The following is a 26,183-nucleotide window of genomic DNA, read 5'->3' as shown; positions in this document are numbered from 1 at the left end:
TAGAGTCTCACTTATTCTGGATTATCCAACACATTTTTGTAGTCAGTGTTTTCAATATATCGTGATATTTTGGTGCTAAATTCGTAAATATAGTAATTACTACATAGCATTACTGCGTATTGAACTACTTTTTCTGCCAAATTTGTTGTCTAACATGATGTTTTGGTGCTTCATTTGTAAAATCATAACCTAATTTGATGTTTAATAGGCTTTTCCTTAATACCTCCTTATTATCCAACATATTGGTTTATCCAACATTCTGCCGGCCCGTTTATGTTGGATAAGTGAGACTCTACTGTAGTTTAAATAACAAAAAAATATATATTTGTAATATATAACTGTATTTAATAAATTAAAAACTATTTACTACCATTATTTTCATTTACAACTATCTATGGTACCTCTTGCAATTTCCACGCTGATTTCTCTCTATTGTAGTTTCAATGTAGTCATGAATAATGAATAATATAATAATAATATAATAGTAATAATAGAATAATAATAGAATGATTTTATATATGTGTGTGTGTGTATGTAATGTGCCTAATTCCCATGGAGTAAACAACAAAACCACTGGACCAAATCACACCAGATTTGGCCACAAAAGACATTAGTCATCCAATCAATCTGCATGCGGCAGCGTGTCAGCAAAAATGGCTAGGCGTGTCAGTGCTGACACACGTGTCATAGGTTGGCCATCACGGGACTAGATGGACCATGTGGCCTCTTCCAGCCTGCGATCCTATGATTCTACAGTCCTGCTAGTTATAGTTTGGCAAGGTCTTTATCCTTCTCTGCCGGAGAGTGCTGATGCCAGACTGCAATTCCCAGGATTCCATGGCCTTCTTGCATGGTTGGTGTTGAGCTGCCTTCATTCTGCAGTGTGGACGCACCCTCAGGCCGTTGCGTACTTTTGTGCGCTCTCCAGGCAACCGAGGAGCCTGCTCAAGCGTCTGGGATGGAGGTCCCGAGGCCTGTCCCGGCTGCATGAACCGTTGGGACTATCGTCTGGCCTTGGCTTTGCCTTGCGCGGCAGCCCCTTCCGTGCTCTGCTCCTCCCTGGCCATGTTATCATTCCATTTTGACACCTTTTATCAAACTTTAATGAAATGACCCAGGCAAACAAATTGTCATTAAACTTTCCATCACTTTGTCCCTTGGTATTGTCTTTTATAAATTGGACAGCAAATGTTGTATTGATCTCCTCATTCTTGCAGCTGAACTTGAAATGACCCAGACGGCTGGTTGTTTATGGCCTAGAGTTGCTTTTCCTTGACACTTCCATCCACGGCATGACATCTCTTTTGTTTTTCTTTCTTCCTCGTGGAGATGAATGAACAAGACATACGATATCGGGACATCCTCGGTCACGGCAACGGAGGGACCGTCTACAAGTGAGTCTCTCTCTCTTTCCGTACCCTTTCTCTCCTCTATATTATTTTGTGGGTTTACTGTTCATGAGCAAACCCTCAGAACTTAACAGGAACAGCCAGGCACCGTTGTCAAAAGGAATAAACAGATAGAAGTTTATATTAATACACAAATAGGTTGCACATTAACCTTTGACGTATTTAATCACTCACAGCTCCCAAATGTCAGTTCTCCCCTCAGCTGACTTTTCTATCTCCATTACAACTTTCCTCTTTATCTCTGTACTGTCTTTTCAATATCCATCTGCAATCTTTTCCTTCTTTTCCTACTGTCAGATCTAAATTTTGGGTTTCTATCCTTTCTCCTCCTCAGCCTATCTATACAATATATATTGAGGTGCAATTGACTGGCACCAAAAGATGTCTGGATAGTAATAATAATGAGAAGTAGAGTATAAACCAATACTACTACTACTACTAATAATAATACAGTAGAGTCTCACTTATCCAACACTCGCTTATCCAAGTTTCTGGATTATCCAAGCCATTTTTGTAGTCAATGTTTTCAATATATTGTGATATTTTGGTGCGAAATTCGTAAATAAAGTAATTACAACATAACATTGCTGTGTATTGAACTACTTTTTCTGTCAAATTTGTTGTATAAAATGATGTTTTGGTGCTTAATTTGTAAAATCATAATCTAATTTGATGTTTAATAGGCTTTTCCTTAATCCCTCCTTATTATCCAAGATATTCGCTTGTCCAAGGTTTTGCCGGTCCGTTTAGCTTGGATAAATGAGACTCTACTGTAATAATAATAATAATAATAACAAAATCACGATCTGCCAACTGCAAAAGGCCACCCTGCTGGGATCTGCACGCATCATCCGAAAATACATCACACAGTCCTAGACACTTGGGAAGTGTTCGACTTGTGATTTTGTGAAATCCAGCATATCTATCTTGTTTGCTGTGTCATAATAAAATAATAATAATAATAATTAGGAGTAGTTGAAGACCACTTTTATCTCATCATTGAGACTCAAGGTAGCTCAGCTATAAAAACTGTACAATTAAAAACACCCAAATAATAAAAATTAAATGAGAATTAAACAAGTAATGATTATTAAACAAATTGAGTTAATATGATCATTAAAATAAATTGATAAATAAAAAACTGCTACAATCAGTCCTCTTCTAAGATGCATTCATAGTATCGAATGCTCCTGGGAGATGGCTTCATAACTACCTTGGATCTCAAAACGAATCCCCTGTTCACATGTTTTGTCTCTGGTTTGAGAGCCCGTGTGGTGCAGAGCGCGAGGTGTCAGGCTAGGATGTTGGGAGACCAGGGTTCGAGCCCCTGACCCGCCATGGAAGCCCACCAGGTAGACTTGGGAGACCCAGCAATGTGATGCAGCAGCTGAAAAAGCCAGTGGGATTTTGGGCTGTAGCCAAAGGAGGATAGTGTCCAAACCAAGGGAAGTCATGAAGTCCCTCTCTTCTGCTTTGGTCAGACCTCTTTGCCTGGGAAAATAATACTGTGCCCAGTTGTAGGCAAAACAATTTAAGGGAGATATTGGTTCTAAGCTGGAAGGGGTTCAGAGGGGGGCGAAAACAATGGCCAAAGGTCTGGAGACCATGGAAAATCCCTCTGGGGAGCAGTTTAAAGAACTGGGTCTGTTTAGCCTCCAGAAAAGGACATTGAGAGAAGGGGGCATGAGAGCCATGCTGAAATATTTGAAAGGAAGTCCTAAGGAAGAGGGAGCAGGGCTTGTTTTCTGCTACCCTGGAGACTAGGACTCAATGGAGCCATGGGTTCAAGTGACAGGGAAGGAGATTCCACCTGAACATCATTAGGAAGAACTTCCTCACCACAAGAAGAGCTGTTCAGTAGAGGAACTCTCTGCCTCAGAGTATGGTGGAGGCTTTAAACAGAGGCTGGATGGCCATCTCTCAGGGGTGCTTTGATGGTGCTTTTCCTCATGGCAGGAGGTTGTATATGATGGCCCATGTGGTCTCTTCCAACAATGATTCATGGAGCTGAAATGAAGGTGATAATCGGGCTGTGGCGCAGGCTGGTGAGCAGCCAGCTGCAGCCAGCTACAACAAATCACTCTGACCAAGAGGTCATGAGTTCGAGGCCAGCTCGGAGCCTGCGTTTGTCTCTGTCTTTGTTCTATGTTAAGGCATTGAATGTTTGCCTTATATGTGTAATGTGATCTGCCCTGAGTCCCCTTCGGGGTGAGAAAGAAGGGCGGAATATACATTCTGTAAATAAATAAATAAATACTGTAAATACTCTCTCAGCCTCAGAGGAAGGCAAAGCAACTCCCCTCTGGACAAATCTTACTAACAAAACCCCATGATAAAACATTTGTGCCGTCAAACATTAAGTTCTCAGCCGCTTCACAGCATACGGTGCATGCCTTTACTATTTTTGAATTTCCTTCACCGTCTTGGAGACCGCCCTTGTCCTTTGCCAGTCTGGCCATCTTTTAAGCTGCTTGAGGCCAGGACATTTGAAAGAAGAGCACCGTCTTCCCATAGGAACTTGCCTGTGATGTATTCACCGCAGTGTCCCCAGTTACACCTCTTTGGCACCGACTGGCCCTGAAAGTTAATGCATTTTTTATGTTTACCACTCCCTTGACGCTCTTCTTCTCTCTCTTGCTTTTCACCTCTTTTATATGTACTTGTCCCAACCAGGAAAAAATCAATCCCTGCATACCCTGCAATTAGAACATTTTGCTGTGAACTCCCCAAGCTATTTGCCAGAAGAAGCCGCGGATACACAACCATGATTAATTTTAATATGTAAAAGGTTGCAATAACAAAGAGGTGGTCTACTTGACGGGAGGCCCTTTGTCTCCTTCATAATGCAAAAGTTTATCTTTATCTACTTCATAATGCACAAACTTAAGTCCTATTCACTCTTAATAGTCTTCAGGGTGATGATGAAAAATATCCCACAAGGAATTAAAATAAAATGTCATAAGAGAAACCCTGAGGGAATGATAAAGTATGATGAAGTAAACCTTCTTTCAAAACAAAACTTTTAGGCCTGCTAAAATGCATCTCACCATGTGTTTTGTATTCATAAAATAGTTGCAAATACAAAGCTTATGCTGAGATACATTTTAGCAGGCTTGGGCGTTTTGTTTTGAAAGATGATGTTACAAAACGTGAAATGACAAATTTTAGATCTCTTTACTGTTATGTAAACAAGTTTGGGGGCCTGTGTTGACCCTCATAATAACAACAGCAACAATTGTATTTCTTACCCGCCTCTCCTTACCCGCATAGCTAATAACACACAATCATAAAATATTATATAAAATACACATACTATCCCTTGCCCGTCCCTTTTACAGTTATTAGGTCCATTTTAGTATTCCTGACTATTGGATTGTTGAACCTCGCCTGATGGAACTCCAGTGTATTCAGTTTTATATTTTATTTTTAGTGTGTTTTATCAGGGTTTCTGTATTTATGTTTTTTGTTTTACTTTATTTTTTTTATTTATTTTTTCATTGTTTTGTTTATTAAGTTACAGTTAGATTGTTTATATTGTCTAATGTGCCTTGTTCTGACGTAACTGTTTGTATGGTTTTATGGTTGCCATATTGTTGGAAACTGCCCTGAATCCCTTCATGGAGATAGGGCTGTCTATAAAGAAAGTTTACTAGCTCGGGGACCCAGCGGTGCCTGGGTCATTTGAGAAAGGCACTGTTTGTCTTTGATTGTTAGGTATTCTCAGTTTGGAGTGGGTGAACTACAATTCCCAGAATCGTGGGTCAGTCCTCCCCAAACCTCCCAGTATTCAAAGTTGGCAATTTAATTCTGTATACCAAGTGTGGTCCATATCTGTTGTTGGTTGGGTTCAGTGCTCTTTGGATGCAAGTGAACTACAACTCCCAAAATCAAGGCCCATTCCCACAAACCCCTGCAGTATGTTCAGTTCATCATGAAGCTTCTCTGTGCGAAGTTTGGTCCCGGTCCATTGTCGGTGGGGGTCACTGTTTCTCTAGATGCAGGTGAACTATAACTCCCTTTCCCCCAAACTTGTCCAATATGCTTTTTTGCTTACGGGGGCTCTGTGTGCCAAGTTTGGTCCTGGTCCAGCATCGGTGGGGTTCGGAGTGTTCATTCATTGCAGGTGAACTATAAATCCCAGTACCTCCTACTGCCAAATGTCCAGACCAATTCCCCTCCAAACCCACCAGTAGTCAAATCTGGGCATATCGGGTCTGCATGGCAAGTTTGGCCCAGACCCATCATTGTTGGGGTTCATAGCGTTCTGGGTGTAGGTGAACTACAACTCCTCTACATTCCCCAGTAGGAGTCACAGGGCTCTGGCTTGATGCAGGGTGAACGACAACTTCCACCATGTGGACTCAATCCTGAAACTCCTCCAGTAAGTTTAGTTGCTGCTCAGTTCTGGTATGTTTTGTTATGGAGACAGATTTGAAAGGGAAGGGCAGTGGGCGGGGTCATGCAAATTCCACAGCAATTGAGAACCCTGGGATGCCTGCCTGTGGCACAATCTAGGATGAAATGGTCCCCAAAAGAAAGCATTCCTTGGTGGTGGGCCGTAGTGTTTGGAAGGACATTGGCAGGGGTTGGGAAACATGTTCATGGCGCTCGCTGTAACCGCAATGTCCGTGGAAAAGAGGGACTTGGTGGCTCCTCAGCACTGGGAACTGGAGCCTGTTTGTGGAGGCCGGAGCCTGTCTGTGTGAGTAGACACCTGTGCCACATACACACATACAGGTTTTCACTTTTATTATAGACATAGATTTTAATAATATTGTGCATGAAACAAAGTTTGTATATATTGAACCACCAGAAAGCAAATGTGCCCCCACTTTGGCTATTTTGTAGTCTTCCAGAATTTCAGATAAAGGATGTTTGGAGAAACTGGTCAGACATTGGGACTATATCTCTTTCTATCTATCTATCTATCTATCTGTCCATCCACAAAATGTCTTTTTGGGTGTTGGATATGTGGTGGGGCTTTCAAAATACTTTGAGAGTGGGGAGATCGTTCTTCTCATGGGCCACACTTTCCGCGTCTGAGCTGCCGCATGTAGAGTCCCTCCTTGTGTGTTGACCGGTGGCATTTCCCCAGACCGCTTGGCTTTTGCTGAAAGAAGAGGTTTCCTGATCCACCCATTTCCCATGTTCACCGATGCCTTTTTGCTGGGAGAGCTCATAGCATGACGAAACATGCTTAATTTAGAGACTAGAGTAGAATTGTAACTATGGATGTTTATTTGGGGAGATTTATTGGGCCTTTTTGGGTTGAAAGGCTCCCGTTCTGCCTAGACATTTTGCACTGAATTGCATTGCTTTATGCTGCATCGGGATCCAAATGGAAATGTCCAGATCTGAATGTTTACAGGTGGCTGGATGCTGCCCATACTTCAGTGGAGAGACTGGATGTTAATTTCTGTTGCGTTGCAAATGCTTCTACCGCTTGGTTTAGTATTTTCCGCTGGCCAGCTTTCCACTTGCTCCTGCCCCTCGTATTGATTTGTAACTCGGGAACAAAAGCTCTCATGGTTTTGTGTGCGACCTCGGAAAGCGGTGCGCAGATCCATTATGGCAATGAAATATTACCCCCATTCGGCAAACAAGGAGGCAGGACACAGGTCGCTGAGCAGAAGCATTTGGTTTCTGTTTCCAGGTGAACTAACTATTATTGAAATAGTTTATGGAGATTGAGGTATTGATCACTTTTGTGCTAACGGTGGCTTCAGGGAAGAGCGAGGGGAGGGAGGGAGGGAGGGCCTCTTTCATTGGAGGCGCATTCGGGGTTTTACTGCCTCTCGCTTTATGGCTCGGGGAGGAAGGGCATCTGACGGCGGCATAATTATGCGTCAGAAACGCACTTGATTACTCCGTGCAGCCAAATTGTTCCAGCGCATTGCCGAGGCCAATACTGCTATACAAACAACTTTTCAGTCAATTGAGTTGGGTGTTTTTTTTAAAAAATCAATATTTTTATAGCCATATTTCTAGGGAGAACTTGCTGAATTCAGGTTTTTTTAATCCTTCCATTTGGTTATTATTTTTTTAGTGGGAAAGTGGTTTATAGCTTCAGGTTCAGTTTTATTTCGCCCGTCTCACTGGGCATTTCAGATTTAGCCCTCAAAGACTTGAGCTTTTCAATGTTTGGGTGAATTTGTGCTGTAGCCAAGAGGCTTTTCTTCCAACACACATGCAGGTAGATAACGTTGATGATAATGACGATGATTTCTGTCCTATTTTATCTCTTAAAAGAGACCCAAGCAAGTGAGGAAACTTCTCAGGTGTTGCAATTATGTTGAAAAGCTCCCATGATGCCCCTCTTGCCTAACGCCATCCAGGGATGGATGAATCTATCAAGTTCACTGATGTCCAGGCTCTCAATTCACCAACATTAATTAAATTCCTTCCCTTTTGTTTCCAAATCCATTTGCAGTTGTTTTTTCTCAGAACATAAACAGCAAAAACTCTTATGTCCAAGAACATTTACCCCTTTCCTAATACAGTCATCTCTCCACATTATGCTATTCCAACAAAAATGGAAAAGCTCTCTCTCTCTCTCTCTCTCTCTCTCTCTCTCTATATATATATATATATATATATATATATATTTAAAAACACCTCTTTTATCTGAGAGAATACTTCTTTAGGAATATCTAAGTCCCTCAGCATAATTTTATGATCAACTTCTGGCAGAAAATCGCCATGCATTCACGCTGGAGGGCCTACAAATCTAGATAAGTAACAATTGATGCTCAGGCTTTTAAAGTAATAGTCATGTTATGTCGTTTTTATTTTGTGTTGAAATGTTTTTAATTTAGTGTTAAATTACTGTGTATGTAATGTTATGCTATGTTGTTGTTCAGGCTTGTCCCTGTGTAAGCCGCCCTTCGGGGAGATGGTGGCGGGATAAAAAAATAAAGTTGTTGTTATTGTTGTTGTTGTTATAAGTGTTTTCTCCAGGAATGTCTGGGTCAAGCTGGAGGAACTAGAGATTCCCTAGAGATAACATATTACCGTATATACTCGAGTATAAGCTGATCTGAATATAAACCAAGGCACCTAATTTTACCACAAAAACTGGGAAAACTTTTTGACTTGAGTATAAGACGAGGGTGGGAAATGCAGCAGCTATGGGTCAATTTCAAAAATAAAATAGATATTAATGAAATTGCATTATTTGAGGCATCCGTAGGTTAAATGTTTTTTGAATATTTATATAAAACTGTAATTTAAGATAATAATAAGACTTTAATAAGATAAGACTGTCCAACTCTGAATACCTATATACTCAAGTATAAGCCGACCTGAATAGAAGCCAGCCAGGACCCTCACTCGAGTATAAGCCTAAAAAGGGCTGAAAAACTAGGCTTATACTCGAGTATATACAGTAATCAGATCTTCAGAAGTGAAACCTGCAAATGTGAAGGACCTATTGCACATGCATTTCAAATTACGATGGGTCCAATTAAGGAGATTCTGTGTCCTGAACATGGGGAAGAACCTCCTGACCATAAGGAGAGCTGCCCAACCATGAACCTCTCTGCCTCAGGAGTGTGGTGGAAGCTCCTTCTCTTGAGGCTTTCAAACAGAGGTTGGATGGCCATCTGTCGGGACAGCTTTGATTGTGCTTTTCCTGCATAAAGGTGGAAGGGGATTAGGCTGGATGCCCCTGGAGTCTCTTCTAATTCTATTTTATTTTATTTTATTTTATTTATATATATATATATATATATATATATATATATATATATATATATATAGTGATTGACTTTTCCTAATGACATTATTGTGTGCACTGTTGCCAAATACATGCACTTCTGTGTGTACTTTACCTATAATACTTATTTTTCTTTGATTTTTAAAAAATGCCATACATGGCCACATAGACTGGGTTTCCCTTTCCTTATTGACAAATGATGGTGACTCCTCATGTCGGGGCTTGGGTGCTGTCCTATAGGATAATGGTTCCCAACCTTTTGGACCATCTCCCAGAACCTGAGTGATCTCGGGGAAGCCCCGCTCTCTCCAGTGGTGGCAAGAAATGTTTCCCAAACAGGCTCATAATAGTTTTGCCTCCGGTTTGCCTTGAAAGTACACAGCAGCAATTCCCTCAACTGGTGTGTTGTCGGCTGCTTCTGATTTCGGTGACGTTGTTTCGAGTATACTTACACTGTGGATGTATTGCCCTCCCTAATTCAAGCTAAGCGTTGTAATTCCTTTAACCTCTCCGATATTCTCTGAAAGCAGTTGTGATGAAGCGCATGGGCTCTTTTGTGCATATTGGAAAATATTTGTATGGTGCAGCATCTGGGGTATTTACTCGAATTGCTTTTTTGAAATATAATTCACCGGAAAAGCGGAGTCGACACCAAGAGTGGGTTTGCTTCCTGGCGCATTTGTTTCCCTCCGTTGCTCTTAGACGGCCCCATGTTCGGCCTCCTAATTTTGTAGCGAAATACTTTAAACAGCGTGATTTATAAGGCAGCGTCTCCTTTGTAACGCGTGTGGCCCAGCAGAAGCAGCGCTAAATTATTGAGAGCGAAAGCACCTTATTAGTCTCATATACAATGGTGTCACTGGTAAATAACACACAATATTTCTCATGTGAGTCGCAGCCTCTGAGCTTCGGCCGGGTTTCTCTACATGTTTCTCTGTTAAAGCACACACAACCATCTGGCTCTTGCAACTTTCTTCATATTCCGGAACTCTTCTGTTGAAGTGGAGCAAACAGACTACTGATCGGTGTCCTGTTTCCACCGGAAATCCCAAAACAAGGAATGCTACTCCTGTGTTATTTATTTGTTCAGTCGTCTCCAACTCTTTGTGACCGCTTGGACCAGCCCAGGCCAGAGCTCCCTGTCCCCCAGTTCCTTCAAGGTGAAGCCAGACCCTTCAAGAATACTGTCCATCCATCTCACCCTTGGTCGGCCTCTCTTCCTTTTTCCTTCCATTTTCCCCAGCATCGTGATCTTTTCCAAGCTTTCCTGTCTCCTCATGATGTGGCCAAAGTCCTTCAACTTCGCCTCTAATATCCTTCCCTCCAGTGAGCAGCCATTGGGCATTATTTCCTGGAGGATGGACTGGTTGGATCTCCTTGCCAAGGTCCAAGGCACGCTCAGGATTTTCCTCCAACACCAGAGTTCAAAAGCATCTCTCTCCCTTCGCTCAGCCTTCCTTATGGTCCAGCTCTCGCATCCATAGGTTACTATGGGGAATACCATTGCTTTCACTATGCGGACCTTCATTGTCAGTGTGATGTCTTTGCTCTTTGCTGTTTTACCGAGGTTGGTCCTTGCTCTCCTCACAAGGAGTAAACGTCTTCTGATTTCCTGGCTGCAGTCTGCATCTGCAGTATAATAACAACAACAACAACAACAACCACCACCTTTCAACAGCTAAGAACTGGTGGGATCACAAACCTTGGAAAATGAACATGCAAAGATACTGTGGAACTTCCGAATCTAGACTGACAAAGTTTGGAACACAACACACCAGACATCACAGTTGTGGAAAAGAAAAAGGTTTGGATCATTGATGTTGCCATCCCAGGTGACAGTCGCATTGACGAAAAACAACAGGAAAAACTCAGCCGCTCTCAGGACCTCAAGATTGAACTGCAAAGACTCTGGCAGAAACCAGTGCAGGTGGTCCCGGTGGTGATGGGCACATTGGGTGCCATGCCAAAAGATCTCAGCCGGCATTTGGAAACAATAGACATTGACAAAATTACGATCTGCCAACTGCAAAAGGCCACCCTACTGGGATCTGCAGGCATCATCCGAAAATACATCACACAATCCTAGACACTTGGGAAGTGTTCGACTTGTGATTTTGTGATATGAAATCCAGCATGTCTATCTTGTTTGCTGTGTCATAATATAATAATAATAATAATAATAATAATAATAATAATAATAATAATAATAATAATAATAATTTTATACCTGCCCCATCTCCCCAAAGGGATTCGGGGCGGCTTACATGGGGCCAAGCCCGGACATCAGACAATATAAAAACAAAGCAATAAAACAAGTCAATCAACAACAAAAAAGCGGCTGAGGGGGAAAAGGAAGGGGCCTGAGGCTGAGGATGCCTGCCATAGATGTGGGCGAAACATCAGGAAAGAATACTTCTGGAACATGTCCACACAGCCCGAAAGACATACAACAACTGAGACTCTACTGTACAACCAAAGTCTTCCCAACAGATGGCCATCCAGCTTCTCCTTAACAACCTCTACAGAAGGAGACTCCACCGGATTCCATGGAGCTCTTCCTATCAAGAAGTTCTTCCTAGCGTGTAGGTAGAATCTCTTTTTCTTCATCTTGAACATGGCTCTTGTGCTCAGTTACTCAGATCGAACCATCCGCCTTCTTTCTCCCCACGGGGCGTTGCATCGTTCCTCTTCCCCCTTCTTTGATTTTTTAGAATCTTTTCTCCACTTGTCTAACGGTTGTTTCAGAAGCCTTTTGGCAGCCCCACAATCACCAAATTCCTGCAGAGAATGGTTGCAGGTTAACCTCGCCTGGCTGCCGATTGCCGCTTGCTTGTTTCCATTGACCCCAGCTGTTCAGGGCCCGGCTCATAAAGTCCGTTATGCGCAAAAGTGCAGCGAGATGGAGACGGAGTGCGCTCGCCCGCCCGCCCTCGCAGCCCCGGCAGAGAAAGCCTCCCTTCTGCCGAAAGTAAATAAATGAATGGACAGCAATCACAGCCTAGTTGATGAAACTGTTCAATTAAAGCACAGACATTTACATGGTGTAATTTCCCTAAATTGCCAATGAGCCCCTTTAGACACAACCAGTGTTCAAATTGATTTCAGCATTGATTTTGGCTGAAGCTGATAAATTTCTGCTTGTTAGTTAAAGTAATTTTGTAGAAGACTTTGTACTGCGGTATTGAAGTGTTCATTTAGCTGATGGTTAAAAGAGGAGTTATTTACCGAGGGCTGCTCTGTTGTTCGGAGATGGAGCAATTCCCCAATCATCTTTTACTTTTACTTTTAATTTTTTAAGCTTCAGCATCCCAATCAATAGGTGACTGAAACTGATTAAAACTTATCCAACCAGCTGCCTATGGCAGTTTAATTAGAAACTGGATGATTCTTAAATTAAACTTGTTTTCTTGTTCTTTTTGCATCGCGTGCTCATCTTCCGGAACATTTTGCCAAAAGTTAAGTTGTTCTGGATTAAGAATAAACCAGGTAAAGAACAAGAGAGGTGAGGTTGGGAGGTTTTATCCTGGACTCTTCCTGCCTTCTTATATAGGACTAGCTGTGCCCGGCCACGCGTTGCTGTGCCGTTGTCTGGTGGTGTTGGTGAGAAATTGTTGAGGCAGTGGTGGTATTGAATGTCTGTTGTATGGTTGTCTTTATGTTTAGTATGCACACTGAAGTGGATTATATGGCAGTGTGGAGTCAAGATAATCCAGTTCTAAGCAGATAATATAAGATTCTAAATGGGTTATATAGCTGTATGGAAGGGCCTTGAGTCTATACTGCCATATAATCCAGTTAAAATCTGATAATCTGTGGAAGAGGCCTAAGTGAGGCCTAACATTGCCTGTCCCCTGGACTGAGTAGTTTGCTAGGAGACTAAGTGGGCGGAGCTTAGCCTTCAAACTGGCAGCAATTGGATAAAAACTATTATTTCTCTCCCTGTAATTAGGACTTTATTTTTCTTTTCTTTTTGTTGTATCAACCTAGAGCCGTGAATGATGGGTTGTGTTGTCAAATTTCGAGGTTGGGGGGCCTGTAGTTTTGTTGTTTTGTCTGCTGCCCTGATGCCATCACTCTTTTATATATATAGATGAGTGTTGTTGATTAAGTGGTCTGCATTGCAGACTCTGGAGTCAGGTCAAAAATGACCCTTCTATGTGTTGTCGAAGGCTTTCATGGTCAGAATCACAGGGTTGTTGTGTGTTTTCCAGCTTGTATGGCCATGTTCCAGAAGCATTCTCTCCTGACGTTTCACCTACATCTATGGCAGACATCCTCAGAGGTTGTGAGGAGAGAATGCTTCTGGAACATGTCCATACAGCCCGGAAAACGCACAACAACCCTTCTATGGATTGGTTTTTAGTATGTACATAAGAAAAAGCTAAAATAGAGGTTTTTTTCTCCCATTTTTAGAGAATCCTCCTGTCTGCTTCTTTTCATATTCTCTAAGAAACATATTCCCTTGTAGTTTTACAAGGTCTTTTGCCATTTCTGACAAACTACAACTCCCAGATTCTATAGTATTGAGCAATGGTCGCTAAATTGAGGTCAAACTGCCTTTAGTCTACAATGTGGATACATCCTCTCTCTGTGTATACACATTTTAATTTCCATTCTTAAGAATATTGGGGCAGTATACAAAGGTAATTAAAAGGATCGTAATTAACCCCCAGTTATTATGTATATCACAGAACAGCTGTCTTGTTGTTGGGTGCCTTCGTGTGGATTCCTCTAAGACTGTGATGGTCGGCTGTTGTTCTTCTCTTGATCATTTCAGTAGGAGCCCCCGGCGACAGGCGCAGTGGGTTAAACCTTTGTGCCAGCAGGGCTGATGACTTGAAGGTTGGGCTGCTGACCTGAAGGCAGACAGTTCGAATCCCACCCAGGGAGAGCGCAGATGAGCTCCCCCTATCAGCTCCAGCTCCCCATTTAAGGACATAAGAGAAGCCTTCCACAAGGATGGTCAAAACATCAAAACATCCAGGCGTCCCCTGGGCAACGTCTTTGCAGACGGCCAATTCTCTCACAACAGAAGTTACTTGCAATTTCTCAAGTCTTTCCTGACATGAAAAAAGACTTCTAAGATCTTTTTGACAAGATTTAGTGACAGATTGCCACCATTGCCTTCCTCTGAGGCTGAGGCCCCTTCTATACTGCCAAATAATCTGATTATCAGATCAGAAAATCCACATTATCTGCTTTGAACTGGATTATATGAGTCTATACTATAACTCTATCCTGATTTTTTTTAGGTCCCTTTTATTCTGGTATTTTAAGTGATGATGTTGTTTATATTGCTGCTGCAGTCCCCCCCACCAATGAAGTCGACTGAATTGTACTTGGTGGTTGATTGATTTACTGCTATATTAACTCTTGTTTTATTGTCTTACTGTGTTTTATTATTTTTTGTATATTGTTCAATGTATTTATGCTGTTGTTTTTGTAAATTGTGCTAGTTGGGCCTTGCCCCATGTGAGCCGCCCCGAGTCCCCGTGGGGAGATGGTGGCGGGGTATAAATAAAGTTTTATTTTATTATTATTTATTATACTGCCAGATGATCCAGTTCAAAGCAGATAATCTGTATTTTATATGACCGTATAGAAAGGACCTGAGAGAGTGGGACTTGCCCAAAGTCACACCATGGGTTTCTGTGTCTGACCGGGGATTTGACCCCTAATGCCCCATCGTCCTAATCCAGCACTCAACACAACACTAGATCTAAACAAATGGATGCCTTGATCCTTGGGTTTTCTCATCCAGATTTCTTCCAAGGAGATTTACCCCACTTGGGCTGAGAGAGTGTGACTTATCCAAGATAGGGGTTGCATGGTTAGCCTCCTGGACTTGGAATGCAGTACCCCGTGTTATGTCTCACTTAGGCCATAAATCCTCATGCTTTAAATAATAGAAAACTAGCATAGGACAAAGAGAGAAACTATTTTTGCATGCATTCTATTTGTAGGAAGATACTTTAAAAATGTTTTTAAGAATAGGATTTCCCCCCTGTATGAGCCCGAAATGGCATGGTGAGTGTTCTTACCTCCGAGACTTTGCACTTCTTCGTTCTGCTCCATCTTGATTCGCTGGAAGCGTTGGCCTTTCGGAGGCAAAAACGCGGGTGCCAGAAGGGCCCTTTCAAGGCCACAATGAATCATTTTGCAGCCATCGCTCCAGCATCTGCAGCGGGGTTTTGGACAGAAGGAAGCTTGGCTGGGATGGTTGCTTTGCGTGAGCAAAGTCCCAATAAGGCTTGCTCTGTTTTAGTAGCGCCGCTCACTTCTGAATTTTCCTCTTCCGAACAGCCAGCCAGTCAAGCTAATGGCCTGGCCTATTACGGGAGGCAACAACTGTCAAAGTGCTAATTTCCTGGAAACCATCTGAATCCCTTCCTTTTCAGATGGCTTGTCGGTACATGGGAAATATCCTCATTAAAACCCTGAAATGCTGGCCATTAGTGCTTCGGCCTGGAACCAGTTCGGGTTGTGGTTTGTTGCTGGTTTGCTGCAGCTGGTGACCATCATATCCTTGCACAATGTGCAATGTTCAGCCTCTCTCGACTTGCCACAGATGAAACTCTCATCATCGGCTGTTATTTTTCTCTCGATCATTTCAGTTCAGCGCTCCGTATCTGTTTGATTCAGACCGTTCCGAACTGTTGTTGGGCAATATATTATGAAGCCAAGTCAACAGCTGCCTTGTGTAGAACGGCATCCAAAACAGACAGATAGAGATGATTAGAAGCATCTTTTCTAAGAAAGGGAAACAGTTACACGAGAGTCCCTTTGTTTTGAGCAAAACTGGTGCAAGAGTCATCATTACTCACCTTGGTATTTCTCAAGTTATCTCACGTCCATTAATTAATTAATTACATTTATATCCCGCCCTTCTCACCCCAAAGGGGACTCAGAGAGGCTTACAAATTAAATTTACATACAATATTATATTATTAGCATAGCACAATACTGGCAATAAATTACTATATTGTACTAATTTCCCCTCCAAATGTGATGGGGACCAGCATCTCATTTGGCGCCGACTGTTTCTCTCCTGGAAACTCACCATAACTTTGTTTAAAGCAATGGGGATTCTGGATTGAAATAAGGGTATCTGTGGTAGACCATGAAAGGGGAAAAAAGGACCCAGGAGCCAGAGTTGGGTGTATATATTCTGTTTAACAGAAGCAGTAGTTAAACACCAAACCACCCACGTATATTCCTTTTCTAAGAAAAGTGAGATTCACCTGGCCACCAGAAGAAGCTGTCAATGTTTTATTAAGCAGGATTTGCAGAACAACCACATCCTCCTCCTTCTCCTCCATTCATTTATATCCTTTTTGCCTTTATTACTACAACTCAAGCTAACATGCAAAACTTAAAACACATACAGTTAAAACAGAACATCCTAGTAAAGGTAAAGGTTTTCCCCTGACGTTAAGTCCAGTCTTGTCCAATGACTCTGGGGGTTGGTGCTCATCTCCATTTCTAAGCCGAAGAGCCGGCGTTGTCCGTAGACACCTCCAAGGTCATGTGGCCAGTGCCATGACTGCATGGAGCTCCCTTACCTTCCCACCGGAGCCGTACCTATTGGTCTACTCACATTGGCATGTTTTCGAACTGCTAGGTTGGCAGAAGCTGAGGCTAACCACGGGTGCTCACTCCGCTCCCCGGATTCGAACCTGCAACCTTTTGGTCTGCAAGTTCAGCAGCTCAGCGCTTTAACCCACTGCGCCACCACCAGGGGCCCTAGATAAACTCATATAAAATATTCTTAAAATGGGACCAAACGATTTTGAATTGGGATAGGCTCATATTGGAAGATAGAGCCATTAACTGGTGAGATCTAACGGTCTCTATTGCCAGCCTTCCCAACTGTTGATTGTGTGTGTGTTCAACTCTTTCCATCAGGAGCTTTGAGGGAAGACGTGCACGGTTTGGCCCAAGTGTGGGTGGTGTGTGTGTGTGTGTGTGTGTATCTGCCTGGCTCTTTCTCTGCCCGAAATATCTGCTGTGCCGGGTCTGGGCAGGCTGCCTTCTCCGAATGCCCTGCGGGGAAGCGTTTGAGTTTCCAGAGCCGGAGAAGCGCACCACGATGCGAAATGGACTTGGCCCACGCTGCTTCCTTCGGGGCGTCCAACGTCTGGGGATATGGTTAATAGTCAAGGTTAATAAAATATTTGACACAATTACGCCTGTTCTGCTCAAAGGCTGTGCTTTGTAAATGAAAGCGCAGGAATAATTGAACACCAATGGAGTGGCATTTGGCAAACGTCTTTCTGTTTTCCTGATGGGCAGGTGGCAAGAGGGGCACTTCACTTTTCAGGTAGTTGGCTTAAGTTAAGGGAGCAGGTGATCTCTGAGTCTCCTTTGAGGAGAGAAAAAGCGGGGTATAAATAGACATACTGTATATACTCGAGTATAAGCCTAGTTTTAGTCCTTTTTTTAAGACTGAAAAAGCCCCCCTTGGCTTATACTCGGATGAGGGTCCTGGTTGGCTTATATTTGGGTCAGCTTATACTCGAGAATATATGGTACATTTATTATTTTTCTCTATTATTGTTGCTATTATTACATTTATTTTACTCTATTTTTATTATTATTAATACATTTAATATTTCACTCTATTTATTATTACATGTATTATTTTCCTGTATTTATTATTATTATTATTATTATTCTTATTATTATTATTATTACAGTAGAGTCTCACTTATCCAAGCTAAACGGGCCAGCAGAAGCTTGGATAAGCGAATATCTTGGATAATAAGGAGGGACTAAGGAAAAGCCTATTAAACATCAAATTAGGTTATGATTTTACAAATTAAGCACCAAAACTTCATGTTATACAACAAATTTGACAGAAAAAGTAGTTCAATACACAGTAAAGTTGTAATTACTGTATTTACAAATTTAGCACCAAAATATCACAATATATTGAAACATTGACTACAAAAATGCCTTGGATAATCCAGAACCTTGGATAAGCGAGTGTTGGATAAGTGAGACTCTACTGTATCATGATATTTTGGTGCTAAATTCGTAAATTTAGAGTGCTCCGAGCGACTTACAATTTAAAATATCATTCCACAATATAAAACATTCAACATAAAAGCATTCAACAGTGACTATTTGGCAAATTAGATCTGATTACTTAAATGCACAACCAAACAGCCAAATCTTGAGCGCTTTGACAAAAGATTTCAACTCCGACATTGCTCTCACATATGGAGGCCATGAGTTCCACAGAATTGGAGCCGAGGTTGAAAAGGCTCTACACCTTGTAGCTTCCAGGTATACTGTACGAAGACTTATTGGGGATTCTGGATGAATAGATTCTAATTTTGGACTTGCTTAAAATTTTACATAGTGTGATTTTATTTTGTAATGGTATCTGTTTTTATATGAATTGTTTTGTACATTGTCTTACATGAATTGTGTTTTTTTTTCCGTGTCAGGAGCAATTTGAGTTGCTTCTGGAGTGAGAAAATTGGCCGTCTGCAAGGACGTTGCCCAGGGGATGCCCGGATGTTTTGATGTTTTTACCATCCTTGTGAGAGGCTTCTCTCATGTCCCTGCATGGAGCTGGAGCTGATAGAGGGAGCTCATCCGCGCTCTCCCCGGGTGGGATTCGAACCTGGCAGCCTTCAGGTCAGCAACCCAACCTTCAAGTCACAAGGCTTTTATCCCCTAGGCCACCAGAGGCTCCACCATATGAATTGTTGTTTTGTACATACAGTAGAGTCTCACTTATCCAAAAATTGTTTTTATTGTTTTATCGCTGTTATTCTATTTTTATGTCGGGCATGGCCCCTTGTAAGCCGCTCCGAGTCCCTCCCGGGGAGATGGGGCGGGGTATAAAAATAAAGTTATTATTATTATTATTATTATTATTATTATTATTATTATTATTATTATCCAACACCCACTTATCCAACGTTCTGGATTATCCAACGCATTTTTGTAGTCAATGTTTTCAATGCATTGTGATATTTTGGTGCTAAATTCGTAAATACAGTAATTACTACATAGCATTACTGTGTATTGAACTAATTTTTCTGTCAAATTTGTTGTATAACATGATGTTTTGGTGCTTAATTTGTAAAATCATAACCTAATTTGATGTTTAATAGGCTTTTCCTTAATCCCTCCATATTATCCAACATATTCCCTTATCCAACATTCTGCCGGCCCGTTTACGTTGGATAAGTGAGACTCTACTGTAAATAAATAAATAGGCAAAACTTCAATGCCTAAAAACAATGTACAAAACTATATGAATTGTTGTTTTGTACATTGTTTTTAGGCATTGAATTTTTGCCTATTTATTGTAAGCCACCTTGAGTTCCCCTTGGGGAGAAAGGCGGGGTAAAAGTGATGTAAGTAAATAAATAAACAAATAAATAAAGACTAGCTGTGCCCGGCCACGCGTTGCTGTGGCGAAGTATGGTGGTATGGGAAATAAACCATTGAGGAATTGGTGGTTGTTAAGGTCAAGGGTAAAGGTTTTACCTTACATTAAGTCCATTATAAATAGCTGTGTGGAAGGGCCTTGAGTCTACACTGCCATATAATCCAGTTCAAATCAGATAATCAGTATTTTATAGGCAGTGTGGAAGAGGCCTAAGTGAGGCCTAACTCTGCCTGTCCCCTGGGCTGAGTGGGTTGCTAGGAGACCAAGTGGGCAGAGCTTAGCCTTCTAACTGGCAGCAATTGGATAAAAACAATTCTTCCTCTCCCTCTAATTAGGACTTTATTTTTCTTTTCTTTTTGTTGTATGAACGTAGAGGCATGGATGAGGGGTTGTGCTGCCAAGTTTAGTGTTTCTGGGATGTGTAGTTTTGTTGTTTTGTCCTAGGCCGAAATTTCATTACCCTTTTATATATATAGATACGACATACATAAGTAGACAGGTGCGCTATCCACATGTGGCCCCAAACTGGTTCCCATCATTGGATGGACTTGGCAAGGACATCATTTCAAAGCCCATTTTCAGCTTGTATCTCTCCACCGTCTTGGGGCCGAAAATGTTTCCCCAACAAACTCTTTGGGACAGGTAATTACTGCGGTGGCCGCAGCCTAATTTGAAGAGTTAGCTGTTAATTAAGACCCGGCGGAGGTGTCCGGTGTTGTTTTGGTGTAACCAAAGCTCCGCTCAGACTCCATTAATCACTTTGCAGGGAGGAGGTCAAGGCAATCGAGATGCCCTGCCGGTCAGGAGTAAGCCAGCGTCCCTTCCTGCCAGGTACGAGGGGGGCCGAGCCGCCGGCCGGCCCCCCCGGGCACCGTATCCGATGGGGCATCTCTTTCTCAGGGATAATTAAATGTTAAATTGCTACTGTCAGTGCTCTGTAAACCAAACCAGGTACTTGCTCTTTGCTGGAAATTTAACCCAAACTTCCACGGATGAATTGGCGTGCATCATAATTAAATCATCAAGTCTTTCCTTCTAATTCACTTGGAAACAAGAGATGCCCTCCCCCTTTTTAATGGAAGAAAGGGAGGGGAAGGGATCGGCTTTCTTGACAAGCTAATTAAGTTGCCCAACGGCCCGGTGGAGTGCGGATTAAACCAACAGACGCCGAGCACCAGATCTCGGCTGCTTGTCTCCTTATCGTCCCTCCTGATCTGAAAGTCAACATGTTTTGGCACTCTTAGTCCATCCATGGTTACTTCAGGGCTCACTTTACTCTCTCTCTGGTTTATTGGTTGAGCATCTTGTGGTCGGGCTCCCAAACACCCGGGCCTCTTCAATGCCTTCTTCAGATTGCTTTAGAATAAGACTGATAGAATCTGTGATGTTATTTGCAAACAAACATGGTCTCGTGTTCACCGTTTTAAGGGACCCTGCTTAGGGAATTCAAAATGGTACAAACAGAATGGCCTCTTCTGATTGGGATGTTCAATAGTTTTTATTTATTTCATGTGAATATAGTACATTGAAAGTGGGAGAACAAATAATAACTTAAGAGATAGTAGGAAGTAATGAAGAAAGGGAAAGACAGGGGGAGGCAGGCGGAAAGAGAAATATATATAAAACACAGTTGTGCTCTTGATTGTGATTTGACTTCCCATCTTGGCTTCGGAGGTTCTTTTTTCATTATCTTTAAGTTTCTTTGGTCTCCTTCTGATCATTTTTATTTATGGGACAGGTCTATCATAAGGTCTGTTCTTCTTTTTCTCATGTATTTTATGAAGCATGTCCAGTCAGTTTTATTTTTCCCTTCTCTTAACTTTTGTGTTAAGTTGTCCATTTGAATTATATCCCATATTTTACTTAGCCATTCCTCTGTGGTTGGAAGTCTTTTCCCCTTCCATACTTTTGCTAATGCGAGTCTGGCAGCTGTACTTATGTGAAAGAAAATTCTATCTTCATTTTTGTTAAATTTTGGGTTTGTAAAGCCTAATAGATACATTTCTGGTTCTAATTTGAATTTTGTGCCTGTAATTTCTTGTGTTGTTTGGTGTACTGCCTTGCAATAGTTTTTTTATTTTCTCACAGGTCCACCATTGGTGGTAAAATGTCCCTATTTCCCCCCCACATTTCCAGCATAGGTTGGAGTTCTTTTTGTTGAATTTTGCTAGTTTTTCGGGAGTATAGTACCACTTGTATTGCATTTTATACCAGTTTTCTTTAATATCGATGGCCGCTGTGTATTTTAATTTTTTCTTCCAGATTTCTTCCCAATTGGGATGTTGACTTCAGCTGCATGGCTATTTAAAATGACATTTATAAAATGAAAGGATCATGTGTGGACAGAGATGTGTCGCAAATTAGTTGTTTTGAAATTTGAAGCTGGTGCTTCATAGAAGTTAGAGTTTGTTCTTTGTGAATAAAGAACAAACTCCACCAAAGTTACAATTATGAAGATGATGATGATGATGATGAGAGAGCTCTAGAATTACATTAGCTACAATCCTGAACAGATCAAAGAATGGATGTGACTTCTCTGTCGTCTAAACTAATGTCTTTCTTTTCTTCTTTTCCGGATGCAGAGCAAATCATGCCCCCAGTGGGAAAATACTGGCTGTGAAGGTAAGTGTTCCCTACACTCCTATACGTTTGAACCACCAACCCATCCTTTTCTCTTCTTCCTGCATTTGTTGTTTTGTTGCTCTTAGTTTCAAGGTTGTAAATCGAAAAATTCCACAGTGAGAGCAGCATATCTTTCATATAGCAACAAAGCATTAGGCAGTACACACACTTTGCTTTTCTTGGTTGGACAGGTCATCCTGAGAAAATTTCTATGGATGTGGCTTAAAGTCAATGGGAAAGTCACAGATATTGAAGCTGGTGGAGTTCTCTTTCTGTTGATTTGCTCCTTGCTGTTTTTGTCCTTCCTTCTTACGGTGATTCTGGAAGACCTTCCTTTTCTATTATGTCTTCTGTTTGAAATAACCCAGCGATGGTATGCAGTTTTTGTATCCAAGAGCAGGTTCTCAATGCCTTTCTCTTTGTTATTGTGGCGATTTTGGGTTTTGTGGCCTTTTGTCTTTTTTTTTTAATATTTATTTGTGAGGTTTTTCAAGAAATACAATAAAAGTGGGGGAACATTTTAAATTATAGTAAAGTAGGAAATATAGAATATATGTAAATTTAAAAAAAATCAGAAGAAGGAATAAAGAGGAGAAAAAGGAAAGAGAAAAAAGGGAAAAAAAAGGGGGGGGGGTTCAGAGACTTCCATCTTTGTCTATATTGGCTCTAGTCCGTGTGGGGGTTTACCCCAATAGTTCTGTTTTTTTCTTGTGCTTGAAGCTTCACTATCATCGATATTATTGTTATATTTATAAAAATTTATAGGGTTTTCCTTATTTTCCTCATAGTTATTCTGTATTTATGTTATCCTGAGGTTCTTTTCTTTCGTGAGAAAGTTTATTAATGGTTGCCAGTCAGTATTTGTCTTGATGATGATGATGATGATGATGATAATAATAATAATAATAATAATATATTTATATACCGCCCTATCTCCCGGATGGGACTCAGGGTGGTTTCCAATCATAAAAACAACACATACATGACATAGCAACATAATAACACATTATTAAGCAAGGTAAAACAATACAATTATATAGCAATAAATAACACACAACCTGATCAAGGGGACGGGAACCATAAACCCAATATATTAAAGTGTATCCTTTTAGGCTAGATAAATCTTATGCAATATATTCAGGCCCAGAAATCGGCGGTATTCCAATGTAATTACTCAAAAACCAGCTGACACCACCAGGTCTTCAGTTCCTTACGGAAATTGGATAATGTAGGGGATTGCCTGATCTCTTTTGGCAGTGCATTCCAGAGTCACTTTGTGTATCTGTTCCCTAAAAGCCTTTTAGAACATGTTTTTACCCCCAAAATAAGAGGAGGATGGCATATGCAGGGCCCTCTTGTGAGGACACCACATTGCTGAGGAGGCATCTTCCTTTGCCCTTTCTGGCTCCCTTCTGAATATGGGCCTTCCTTTCCATCCATTCTTCCACAAAAGCCTTCATTCTGCATGTTCAGGAAGAACAAGAAATTCTTCTTAAAGTTGACTTCTATTAGCTTCATTTTATGTTCAGGTTGGAAAAAAAACCCAAAAGCTTCTTTTTGTGTCCAATAATCAGGCACTGGATCCTACATTTTTGTAACGGCAACAGGAATGATATATGGATTTGTGTCTTTATTACACTTCAGACCACTCAGAAACCATAGTTCTCCAGGCAGTGTTTGGTAGATTCCAAATCTAAAATATAAACAATGAATGGACCCCTCAAAGGGCCCTTTAATCTTACAACCGCCTGCCTTGCTTCCTTTGGTAGGAGTCATACGATGCTACTTCTGGTTGCCCAAAATGGGCCTTGCTGCCTTCTGGAACCTTGGAGGCATTGGAAATAGCACAATGTGGCCATCCAGTCTCAGCTTTTAAAATTCTCCTTTAGGACCTAGACATGGTGTAGCAGTTGAGTGTCAGACTGTGATGGCCCATTGTTTGAAATCGGTCAGCCATGGAAACCCACTGGTGATGATGGGCAAGTCACTCTCTCTTACCCTTAAAGAAAAACAGTGTCAAAACTCTTCAGAATAATTTTTGCAAAGAAAATCCTGGAATAAATCGGAGCTGACTTGGAGGCATATAGTAGCAACAACAGGTGTGTGACTGTGTGCTTATATAATATTTATTTATTACCAGCCTCTTCTGATGGCTTGAGGTAGGGTACAGCAAAGTCAAACACACATGAACATCTATATATATATATAAAAGGGTAATGAAATTTCGGCCTAGGACAAAACAACAAAACTACACATCCCAGAAACACTAAACTTGGCAGCACAACCCCTCATCCATGCCTCCACGTTCATACAACAAAAAGAAAAGAAAAATAAAGGCCCAGTTAGAGGGAGAGGAATAATTGTTTTTATCCAATTTCTGCCAGTTAGAAGGCTAAGCTCCGTCAGGGGAAAACCTTTACCCTTTACCTTAACTACCACCAATTCCTCAATACTTTATTTCCCATACCACCATACTTTGCCACAGCAACACGTGGCCGGGCACAGCTAGTAAAATATATACAATAAATTACATAGACTAAAAACGCAAAAATATAAAAAAACTTACACCAAATATAGATACAGTATTTACATATTGTAAGGTAAGAGTAAAGGTTGTCCCCTGACATTTAAGTCCAGTCGTGTCCCTTCTGGGAGCTGGTGTTCATTTCCATTTCTAAGCCAAAGAGCCGGCGTTGCCCATAGACACCTCCAAGGTCATGTGGCCAGCATGACTGCAGGGAGCGCTGTTACCTTTCTGCCAAAGCGGTACCTATTGATCTACTCATATTTGCATGGTTTTGAACTGCTAAGTTGGCATAAGTTGGGGCTAACAGTGGGAGTCACTCCGCTCCCCAGATTTGAACAGGCGACCTTTTGGTCAGCAAATTCAGCAGCTCAGTGGTTTAACCCATGGTTTAAGCCAGTTAGCATTAAAGCAAGAAGCAGCGTTTTGACTAGACATACATCCTCTGTGCACAATGTGATCGTTTTGGACCTTTCCTATCCGCACTGGCGCTTCTGTTCAGGACTAATGACGTTTCCGAACCCCTTTGAAGGCTAGGCCCATGTATAATGCATGGCAATAATCCAAGGCTACCAGAGCATGAATAACTTGCGAGGCGGCCTCTGCCCTGGCATTGCGATAATTGATATATCGTCTTGCATCACCCGATCCACCTTCTGACCGTCCGCATCGGTGCCACAGACGCACAGCCAAGAGCAGGTCAGCGTTGCTCTTGGTGGAACTGCTCGGGTGACAGAAGCTGAGGCTAGCCACAGGTGCTCACTTCGCTCCCCGGATTCGAACCTGCAACCTTTCGGTCCGCAAGTTCAGCAGCTCAGCGGTTTAACACGCTGCGCCACCGGGGGCTCCTTAGGAAAGGTAGATAGGCAAAAGAAAGCTGCCGAACATTGGGAGAAGAGTCCCTGATGCTGGCTGTCATGCCTGTCTTCATGGCCCTTGAGGAAGAGAGAGACCTCATGGTGCTTCCTTCTCAAACAAAAGAGTCATAAAGCACAATAAGGGCTTTCGGGAAGGAGGAGGAAGTGGACCTCTTCATGCAGACCAAATACAAAATGTGACATTGATCTAAGAATCCGAAAACGAGAGAGCAAGCCCTCCCCACGGGATTCCCTCTGCCTTGTGTCTTGGTCCTTCTTCTCTTCCAACCAGCGCTGCCTTGTGGACTACGTCTCCCATGTTTTCTGGTGGCCCTTTTTGGGGCCTGAAGGCCTTCTCTTCCTCGCTTTCTCCTGCGGAGGAGGAGGCGAGAGTGGCCAGCTGCGGGTGCTGCTTGCCGTGGCTGCTGCCACGCTGCGACTACCGCGGGCTTCCTCTTCTCTTAACTGAGCATTTAAATGCTCCATTTGATTAATCATTTGTATACTGACTATCATACTCCCAAATTTCCTCTGAGTTGTACATACTGTAAAAGACAATTATGTTGCCACAGATTAAATAAGTGAATTAAAATGGAGTTGCAGCTTAATTTGACCTGTGATTTTGCTCTCATTCCCTTTAGTGGCGCGC

At 41.8% G+C, this 26,183-nt stretch overlaps 1 protein-coding gene across 2 annotated transcripts in view; it reads left to right on the top strand.

Annotated features, from left to right (window-relative positions):
- Positions 1-26,183, top strand: part of map2k5 (mitogen-activated protein kinase kinase 5) — a 154,082-nt gene that overhangs the window by 40,431 nt on the left and 87,468 nt on the right. For both annotated transcript variants that reach the window (XM_062963086.1, XM_062963085.1), the window contains exons 8-9: positions 1,330-1,394; positions 22,114-22,153. In XM_062963086.1, coding sequence (XP_062819156.1) covers positions 1,330-1,394; positions 22,114-22,153 — 105 coding nt within the window. The remainder of the gene's footprint in view (positions 1-1,329; positions 1,395-22,113; positions 22,154-26,183) is intronic.

This window comes from Anolis carolinensis, unplaced genomic scaffold, assembly GCF_035594765.1.
Source record: "Anolis carolinensis isolate JA03-04 unplaced genomic scaffold, rAnoCar3.1.pri scaffold_11, whole genome shotgun sequence".
Taxonomy (NCBI): domain Eukaryota; kingdom Metazoa; phylum Chordata; class Lepidosauria; order Squamata; family Dactyloidae; genus Anolis; species Anolis carolinensis.
The sequence above is the reverse complement of the archived record's forward strand: the minus strand, read 5'-3'. Positions and strand labels throughout refer to the sequence as shown.